This window comes from Saccoglossus kowalevskii, chromosome 17, assembly GCF_978046115.1.
Source record: "Saccoglossus kowalevskii chromosome 17, keSacKowa6.1, whole genome shotgun sequence".
Lineage (NCBI taxonomy): Eukaryota > Metazoa > Hemichordata > Enteropneusta > Harrimaniidae > Saccoglossus > Saccoglossus kowalevskii.
The window spans coordinates 9086954-9097905 of NC_140657.1; the positions used below are offsets into that span (position 1 = coordinate 9086954).

Here is a 10952-nt window from a genome sequence, read left to right on the forward strand (position 1 = left end):
ATAGCGATGTATGGCCTTGCATACGATAGATACTTGTATAATATGGTATGGTAATACAGTATAATATGGTATGTAGTGCAATTTGCCATAGCGTGGTAGTGCAGTATAATATGTTATAGGAGGATTCCGGCTGAATTTTTATTGTCATATACAAAATGTTTGTCCACTAATATAGCAGATTTTTTTTCTGTATTACGTTACACTCATAAAGGAGTTTATTTCTATATATTTCATATTGGTCGGAACAAACTTTGGGGTCACATATATTATTTTTAAGTAGAATATTCCAGACATTTTAATGTCTATTATAATTGTGAGTCATTTGATGTTTAACTTGGAATGATATAAAAAAGACAAGTACCATGGAAATGAGGGATGTGATTTTGTTGTCCTCATTTTATTCTGCTTTTGAGTTCACTGCAAACATATACTATGTAACTAAATCAGTGCGAAAAGCGGAATAAATTCATGGCGTCTGTAACTTATAACAGGTAACATTTTGGAATCGAAATTTACGTATTTTTGACGTACGTCTATCTAAACCGAAAACACATTGTCACCTGGAAAGTACCAAGTGAGGGATGAACACCATGGCAGAACAAAAATTGGAAAGCTACATGTGTTCTTTGATCCCAGGCAAAAAAAAGCAAAACCCAAACCCATGGTTAGTGTGCCACAGATGGGAATACCTAAACAACTGGCCGAGATGCAATTTCGCACACTCAATTTTATCCAATCAGTCTACATCGATCCTTTTTCATCATTCAGTGAAACAAAGGTACGGATCGACTAATCAGCTCTCTTGTTGATATTTATCTCTGATGTCGTTTCTTGGAAATGTATGTAAAAAAATAACAACTCATGACAATCTCTCATTTGCCAGTTATATCAAAGTGTTGGCGTGCTTTTAAATAGCATAGCAATATTGCGATGACAATCCCATCATGCATACATTGTGTTGATTCAAATACGTTGATCCGTTGGTCAGATGGGTATATGACAGACTGTAGTAATTTATTCATAGACACGTTTATCCCTTCGCCATATGACATAGGAGAAAGAAGTCATATTTCACAACCTCTTCATAGGATCATCACTCTGTACCAAAGTATTCGAACTATAAGGACACCTGTTCAGGTAACTACTACTAATTACGGCACGTTTACTAATTTTCTCACAATGTTTTGACAGTATAATATCTTATGAGCAAACTTTGATAGATTTCTTCTTTAAAACCTCATTGGCCTAGGATACTTCTGTATTGGAGTACAACAATATATAGTTAAACGACATGATTTTTTAAACTGCCCGATACTTTGTTATTTTTATTGAGGCTCTGAAAGGAAATTAGAAATAATAGTCTTATGTGAAGTAGTTGTGCACCAACTGGTAATAAATGAGTAATATTGTATTACAGACTTGAGTATTGTCACTATGTGGAAGTATTGCAGTGTGTTGATTCTGATCTTGAGTGTTTGTGTGTTTTCAGAAGGTATGTACATAATTGAACATGGAGACATGAGTTTAAGATTACCTATCTCCTATTAGATTGGGTTGACATTAAGAAGAGAAACTAACGATTTGATTTGATTTGTTGCGTGTGTACTTGGAGATCACAATAGTAGTTATCATATAAATGATGTCATATTCTGTAGATTGTGACGGACCTTATGTGTATGAATGCAAAACTGGTGAGTGCTTCCCAGCTTATGTGAAGTGTGATAATCACAGTACGTGCCCGGGCGGAGAAGATGAAGAAAACTGCGGTACGTCAAAAAAATAATAATACAGCTGATAATCTAAAGAAATCACCTATATGTGATATATCCGTTCTGGAAATCTATACATCTGCATAAAATTTTGAAATCTTACAAAATATTGTTTGTGAAGATTTAAAATTAGTTATTGATGGGACCAGTTTCTGAAGAAAATCTGTAATAATGTAATGTATGACTAGTTATAGTTGGTGATATAATTATCATTTATGGTGTATATTTTAAAGGACCTCGTTGTTACCAGTGCGAAAATGGATGGCATACTTCTGAACGAGGATGCATTGAATCATGGTCTGGTAGTAAATACGGTGCACCACAATGTGCTGAGGTAAGTTACTTCATTGAAGCATACATTGTCTAGCAATATGTTTTGTCAAAAAGTTTTATAACGTTGAATTTGTTAGGAAGTTGTAGTTATTGATTGTGATATGTTTTATCTCCACAGCATGACGTCTGTATCAACGCCGTAAAGTCAAAGAATAATATACTGAAATTCTTCATGGATTGCATGGATAAAGAGGTACATTTCCCACACATGCCTTATTCTTAATACTATTATGTATCATCTAATAATGGTCAAATATAAAACATTGCCTCCAAATAATTATAACATCATTAATTGTTAAGCAATATTGAAAAACGTGGCTATGGCATTTTAAATGTGTAACACTGACAAAGTTACTATTCTGATCATGTTTAGGAGATGTTACTATTCATGCTGCACAATATTTCTGAATTGCATTGGATCTGACGTTTATTCACATGCTTTTTTTTCATAAATGTCCGGTTCGGAATGTAAGCAATTTTATTTAGTTGTATTTCTCTTTTTAATTATAAATCACATTGCGAATTGTTCTTCAGACGTGCTCAACTCGTGAAAGCAAAAATCCTCCAGAGTGCTATGAGACTCCGGTTAAAGTGAATAAAAAGTGTACATTCTGTTGTGAAACAGACTACTGTAACAAGGATATTTCAAATGATGTCATCATAGGTTAGTTAAACTAAGATAGTTTAGTTTGAGACAATATATCTGTAATAATTTCGTGACATCCAGATAAAATTATATTGACTGTTTGAAGGTGTGCTCCAGCAGTTTTCAATAAGCATGTATTTTATGTAACAACGTTGATAGAAAGATTATGGAATACGAAATGAATATTTTTCCAGGAATATGAAAAAACAAAACGAGCAAGCCTGACGCTAAAAGGCTCTGTTTGATTTTACGCTACATACAGATATGGATGTTAATATAAAATCCACAGAATGTGTATTACCCAACTATTTCCCAAAGCTTGCAAGCTTTAAAGTAAAAGAAATAGTTTTTGTTTGCAATTTGTGTAGCTTCAATTTCTATAAACTATACATTATTTTCAATTGTTTTTTCTATAAACTATACATTATTTTCAATTGTAATTTCTATAAACTATACATTATTTTCAATTGTAATTCAACAAATGACCATCTGGGCCACAACGTGTACAAACATTCAACATTCTTTTAAAATGATTTAACTGGAACTTCAGGAAATAAACTACACGTAATTGCATCACCGTCTTGTAGTCCGCAGTCATATCCATTCTCCGCCCATGCTTTGTGAATAGTCCCAGGTATGCCATCAAACCTAACGTCATCGCCTAGCCATCTAGTGACGTAACAACGACGACGTTCTGAAGTGCTGTGATTCCCAGGTGCCCCGTGTATCGTCATGCCATCGTGGATTAGAATATCGCCTGGACAATAACAAGACAAATAACAATAAAGCAAAATCAACAAGGGTGAGGTATACATATATGTATGACTGAAAAGAAAAACGAAAAAAAAATCACTTATATTCATACAACTCACACGCAGTGAATAGTAATGGAGGGGGTGTTAACAGCATAGTGGTCAGTAACTCGATCGTAACATTGTCCAGAAGAAAACAAAAATATTTACCAGGTAACATATCCCATGTCAAGAGTTCGATTTCTTTCCTTTCGTGCATCGCATCAATATCCGGTATCTTGGAGTATCCGCAATCGTCGTACACATCATCACTGGAGAAACTAGTAACTTGATGTAGTAGATTCAACTTATGGGATACTTTCACATACTGGACACACACATCTCTGGGTACGGAGTCCAAGGCAATCCAAATAGAGCACACCTAGAATCAAAGATTGTGTATTTTAATGTCCATTGCTTATAATAGAAAGTTTACAATCCATACAAGTTGGTAATTATCAGTGAAGGGAAAATATACAAATGAAAAATTTAGAAATCTTCACTATATACATATTAACTAACACACACCTGTGTTCCCTTAAGCATCCAGTAAGACATGTCATTATGCCAGGGTGTTCTTCGTGTTGTGCCTGGTTCTTTTAATAATAAGTGATCATAAAATAAATTAACCTAAAAATATAAAGTAGTTACTATCTATTTTATGCATAAATTCTGATAAACTGTTTATGGTACTGTGTGTTGTGTCTGCGATGTCAACTTGTTTTCTATATGTTTGTCAACATGTTCTACGCAAAGTTTGACATATTGTATGTTCTCTATATTTCATGTCCACCAGTATTACGCAAAGTTTGTTCTCAATATGTTCATCTTGAATTTTCAAGGTGAATGTAGCATTCCACTATCACCTTGAAGTATTTCATTAGGACTATATGTATGCGAAAATGCCCTCACAGTTTAGAATCAGTTTACCAACAGCCAATCATATTGCTTCTTTCTTCAACGCGCTTGGCCAAGCTATCAAAATCTTCGAGGCGGAGATAAGTCACAAACGTTGCTATTTAAGACGCGCGCCACTCTGCCGTGTATTTCTATGGGCTCTGCGCGAGCTGCTGTGAAACACAAGTCGAAAAGCCTGTGAAAATAGCTAAAATCGAGAAAACAGCACAAACTTAACTTTGAAGTAATCCTAAACAACCAAATTTAAATATGTTGCATATGTAGGGATTATCTTGTTACATTGTTTAGGGGGTGTCAACAACCATCCTAAATTACCGTTTTCTGAGAATTATTGGCATTTGTTTTCACCATGATGGTTGCAAGGCGGTGAAAGTGCCCGACCCGAGAATAAATGCTCACAGTGGAAGCTGTGTTAGCTTGGATGTCGATGCAATAAAGCGACGATATCCATACATCATGCAACTCACTGACATGACATTCAGACCAAAGTAATTCAAATTATACTTAGTGCTGAGTCTGAGTGTTCGTTTTTAGTCGCACTGGAAATAGTAAATCCTTAATATGTTGTTATGCTTTACCGGCCTTGCGACCATGAAGCGTGGTAATAGTGTGATCAGAAGAGTAGGTGTTATGCCTCAAAGCTCATGATCTCACTGCAATATATATCTGCAGAAATGAAGCCGAAAACATCAGAAATGCAAAGCTCCAAGCGCTTTCTGGCAGTCATTGTAACAAAGCTGGTCGGTAAACTTTCTATCACGCAACCACGTGACATACACGGTTATGAATAGAATTACCGCACGGTGTTGTAGAGGGAGGAATGTCCGAATGGGACAACACCGTGCAGGCGGTCAATGCTATATTTTATGTCAACCTGTTCCCCGCAAAGTTTGACACAATAAGTAACTGCACTCCCATACAATTGTTTCTCTGTGTAGATGGAGTATAAATGTGTATACGGTATTGTCAACGTACTTTTACTTGCTGTTGAAAGCATGGTCCGTTCCGTTTTATTTTACTTAAGGCCAGACTTTTATTATCCCTTGTTTCGCGAACCCGCCGAATAAACAGGAGCCAAAAATGAAATAAAAATAAAAAAAATTCGGCGTAATTTCTCGCGCTCGCCGACTTGTAAGTGCAAAACAATTCTAAAAAAAAACTTATTTTTATCTTTATTTTTTCCGCCCGCCGCATAACAAACCCAAGTTGCATTTTCGTTGGAATACCATGATCAAAGTACCGAAGTCTCACGCAGGTGAGAAACAAGATTATACATTGAATAAAATTGTATTTCATTTCTTCTCTCCGATCAATGATCTCAGTTACAATACTCTGAGAATCACACAAATCTAATGGAAAAAAGAATTAATTTTATTTTTTTCCACCCTCCTCAAAAAAATGCCTTATAAAAACTCGAGAAACAAGGAATAAAAAAGTCTGGCCTTAAATCATACTATATTGGTCTTGAAAAAGTGTGGTTAATAAACATACCTTTTTCGTGTTCATAAGTTGAGAGGCTATTGTTGCCATGGAAGATGTAAACACAAATTCCTTAATGACGTCAATGCGTTTCCATAGAAACACATATTCGAAAAAACGTCCTGGAGAGTGTAATGAAGTTCGTGTTAAGTTACTACCCAAAAAAACTGGTTTACTTCAAATTTTCAGCAGTTAATTGGTAGTTTAATTATGACTACGAGGACGCTAACGGTAGGTGACGGACTATTTGGCGTCGAAGTTATAGTATAGTAAACGCTCGACGTTCACAGGGAGAAGACGTTTACTAGAACCGAGTTGCCGTACTTTAACGAAGTGATATTGCGATTTCATGTACTGGTACATATTATAGTAAATTACACGTTGCTCTCAACTACACATCGTCTGTTTAAACCCATTCAGTCTTTTCGAATCCAGGTTCTGTGCAATTTCAAATAGTGAAGGTAATTAGTTCTGAAAAAACAGTCCACTCCTAGAGAATGGAAATTATTGAGACTAAAGAAATAGGTACACGGGTACTGTTTGTAACAAAGACAGAGTAATTTCTCAGTGAATGCTGAACAAAAACCGTTCGATATCGAAAAGATATAATATTACATGACGTTCGCATTCTGCATCCTGCCATTTGAAGTAAGCTCATTTGATACCTTTGTATTCTTCATCCTGCCATTTGAAGTAAACTCATTTGATACCTTTGTATTCTTCATCCTGCCATTTGAAGTAAGTTCATTTGATGCCTTCATATTCTTCATCCTGCCATTTGATGTAAGTTCATTTGATGCATTTGCATTCTGCATCCTGCCATTTGATGTAAGTTCATTTGATGCATTTGCATTTTGCATCCTGCCATTTGAAGTAAGTTCATTTGATGCCTTCATATTCTTCATCCTGCCATTTGATGTAAGTTCATTTGATGCATTTGCATTCTGCATCCTGCCATTTGAAGTAAGTTCATTTGATGCCTTTGTATTCTGCATCCTGCCATTTGAAGTAAGTTCATTTGATGCCTTTGTATTCTGCATCCTGCCATTTGAAGTAAGTTCATTTGATGCCTTTGTATTCTGCATCCTGCCATTTGAAGTAAGTTCATTTAATGCCTTTGTATTCTGCATCCTGCCATTTGAAGTAAGTTCATTAGATGCATTTGCATTCTGCATCCTTCCATTTGAAGTAAGTTCATTTGATGCCTTCATATTCTTCATCCTGCCATTTGATGTAAGTTCATTTGATGCATTTGCATTCTGCATCCTGCCATTTGAAGTAAGTTCATTTGATGCCTTTGTATTCTGCATCCTGCCATTTGAAGTAAGTTCATTTGATGCCTTTGTATTCTGCATCCTGCCATTTGAAGTTCATTTGATGCCTTCATATTCTTCATCCTGCCATTTGAAGTAAGTTCATTTGATGCTTTTGTATTCTGCATCCTGCCATTTGAAGTAAATTCATTTGATGCCTTTGCATTTTGCATCCTGCCATTTGAAGTAAGTTCATTTGATGCATTTGCATTCTGCATCCTGCCATTTCAAGTAAGTTCATTTGATGCCTTCATATTCTTCATCCTGCCATTTGATGTAAGTTCATTTGATGCATTTGCATTCTGCATCCTGCCATTTGAAGTAAGTTCATTTAATGCTTTTGTATTCTGCATCCTGCCATTTGAAGTAAGTTCATTTGATGCCTTTGTATTCTGCATCCTGCCATTTGAAGTAAGTTCATTTAATGCCTTTGTATTCTGCATCCTGCCATTTGAAGTAAGTTCATTTAATGCCTTTGTATTCTGCATCCTGCCATTTGAAGTAAGTTCATTTGATGCTTTTGTATTCTGCATCCTGCCATTTGAAGTAAGTTCATTTGATGCATTTGCATTCTGCATCCTGCCATTTGAAGTAAGTTCATTTAATGCTTTTGTATTCTGCATCATGCCATTTGAAGTAAATTCAGTTGATGCCTTCACGTTTTTCATCCTGCCATTTGAAGTAAGCTCATTTGATGCTTTTGTATTCTGCATCCTGCCATTTGAAGTAAGTTCATTTGATGCCTTCACATTCTTCACCCTACCATTTGAAGTAAGTTCATTTGATGCCTTTGAATTCTGCATCCTGCCATTTGAAGTAAGTTCATTTGATGCATTTGCATTCTGCATCCTTCCATTTGAAGTAAGTTCATTTGATGCTTTTGTATTCTGCATCCTGCCATTTGAGGTAAATTCATTTGATGCCTTTAAATTTTGCATCCTGCCATTTGAAGTAAGTTCATTTGATGCATTTGCATTCTGCATCCTTCCATTTGAAGTAAGTTCATTTGATGCCTTCACATTCTTCATCCTGCCATTTGAAGTAAGTTCATGTTATGCTTTTGTATTCTGCATCCTGCCATTTGAGTAAGTTCATTTGATGCCTTCACATTCTTCATCCTGCCATTTGAAGTAAGTTCATTTGATGCCTTTGTATTCTGCATCCTGTCATTTGAAGTAAGTTCATTTGATGCCTTTGTATTCTGCATCCTGCCATTTGAGTAAGTTCATTTGATGCCTTCACATTCTTCATCCTGCCATTTGAAGTAAGTTCATTTGATGCCTTTGTATTCTGCATCCTGTCATTTGAAGTAAGTTCATTTGATGCCTTTGTATTCTGCATCCTGCCATTCGAAGTAAATTCATTTGATGCCTTTGTATTCTTCATCCTGCCATTCGAAGTAAATTCATTTGATGCCTTTGTATTCTTCATCCTGCCATTTGAAGTAAGTTCATTTGATGCCTTCACATTCTTCATCCTGCCATTTGAGTAAGTTCATGTTATGCTTTTGTATTCTGCATCCTGCCATTCGAAGTAAATTCATTTGATGCCTTTGTATTCTGCAACCTTATTTGATGCCTTTGCATTCTGCATCCTGCATCTTAATATAGCAATCACAGTCAGAGGAACGCACACAGCCACCACGTCTCCAACCCCTGTTCATATGACAGCAAAATATAAATGCCTTTGTTATTCTATGCTTATTTGTTAATCAGCATTCCTGGAACCAAGGTATAAGACTTACGGTTTTCAATTTGGGAATATATTATTACATAGGACTTGTATGTGCAAATTTGATTACTGTGCCCTTTTCATAATCACAAAAACAAATTAACAAACCATAAATGAGGCATTATCTACACTGTCCTCGTTTGACAACTAACTAGCCAACTTTACAATCTTGGCAACACTATATACCGTTTTCATATTTCATTACCTACCTTGTCCAGAGTAGTAGTTGCTGACTCGGAAACATCACTGCATTTCCAAATTTACAAAAGCTTTCAACAGATAGATAATTATCCAACTTTATAGAGCCAGTCTGTAGTAGAATGACTAACCAATATTACAAACCTTGTCTATAGATGTGTGACTGGCTAACCTTACTAGCTTTAGTCAACAAATGTTTAGAAAGAACTCTCTTGTTCCAAGAATATTGGCGGAATAGGAAATAGAAATAAGGAATATTTGAAATTAATAACAAATTAGCTTAAATTAACAGATTAGCCATAAACAAAAAGCCTGTGTATGTTACCGGTATATCTAAATCAAAGAAAGCTTAGAAAGAACTCCCATGTGCCGAGAGTATTGGAGACACATTAAATATAATTCGAAATTACTTAGCTGAAAACTAATTATGCAAATCAGAAAATTAATATGACCAGATTTGAGTGTAAAACTAATGAGGTCTGCGCAATGTAACAGAAAATCTATGTCTCCAAGTTTAATTGAAATGTGATTAGAACCAAAAAATTATGAATTATTATGCTTATTAGGGAATTAATATGAACAGATTTTTACCCCAAACTAATTAGGTTTGTACATTGTCCTAGAGCATCTTTGTACTAAGTTTCATTGAAATGGAATAATTAGTACCGTGAAAACTCCAAAATTTCGACCCCTCTAAAAATTCGATTGGCTATTGGCCGGGTTTCGGTGTTTTATTTACCTCCAAATTTTCGACTCCACTAAAAATTGCCGACTCATTCTTATTCGAAAATTGCGACCAGTTTTAGTTTTCCCCCAAACGAAAAAAAAAACCGATGTGAGCGTTCAAACGGGACCTTCCTCGAAGGCATGAATCCGGGTTTCTGATTGACTGAGAGATTTTTATTTTATTGGTAACGAAAATATATTCTAAATAAACGAAGTTTCAAATAAAAACGAACACAAAAATCTCGGCATGCTGCGTTTCTGAATTGTTGATTATTACTGTACTCAGTAGTGATTATAATAATGTACACAAAATAAATTTGTTGAATGGTTATGAAATACAAATAAAAGTCAACTAAGTTTCATCGTAAGCGAATGATTCCGGTCTCGTATAAACGTTTGATGCTGTAGGATATCCGCCATGTTCTCTTAGGTCAAATAGGTCAAATCGCTAATTAACCAATCAAAAAGCTGGATGATGCCAACGTGTTCAAATTACCATAGCTTATTTAAATATGTTAATGTTATTGAACGCAATGCGAAGAGATTGATGTTGTAGTACGATATTTTGGCTTGGATTTTGATGCGAAAACGGCATGATTTTTTTTTAAATAAAAAAATTAGTTGTTTTTAAAAAATAAACTGGTCATCTGAAGAATAATTTAACATTGTTCACAGTGATAACAGCTCATTCTCGAAAGGAAGCTTACCCGCTCACGCTAGTCACGATAAAAATCATACACGTGTACTCTTGAATAGACAGACGTCAATGACTACGGTAAAACTTAGACTCTATTTTAGCCGGCAGGATTGATTGAAATGTCCGAAAAATGACGCCAAAATACACCTTAAAAGTCCCATTTTATTTTCTTAAATCCCATTTTATTTTTTAATCCAAGGGCGAATTTACGGCAGAATTTGGTCCCTCAAATAAGGGACACGTGAGCTTTGATTCTAACCGGATACATTGCACTGGGTCGGGGAGATAGTTTGCTAAACTTCCATGTATCTTTTGTCCAATGGGTATCTGTACTTCGAACATTCGCAAGTT

General features: G+C 35.4%; 1 protein-coding gene across 1 annotated transcript; it reads left to right on the top strand.

The window, feature by feature from the left end:
• Positions 1-1104: 1104 nt before the first annotated feature.
• Positions 1105-3321, top strand: LOC144344219 (uncharacterized). The gene is made up of 6 exons (XM_085492166.1): positions 1105-1137; positions 1418-1492; positions 1656-1766; positions 2003-2103; positions 2221-2295; positions 2637-3321. Exons 2-6 carry the CDS (start codon positions 1435-1437, stop codon positions 2769-2771), a joined length of 480 nt encoding a protein of 159 aa, XP_085348292.1. The 5' UTR covers positions 1105-1137; positions 1418-1434; the 3' UTR covers positions 2772-3321.
• Positions 3322-10952: the final 7631 nt, after the last annotated feature.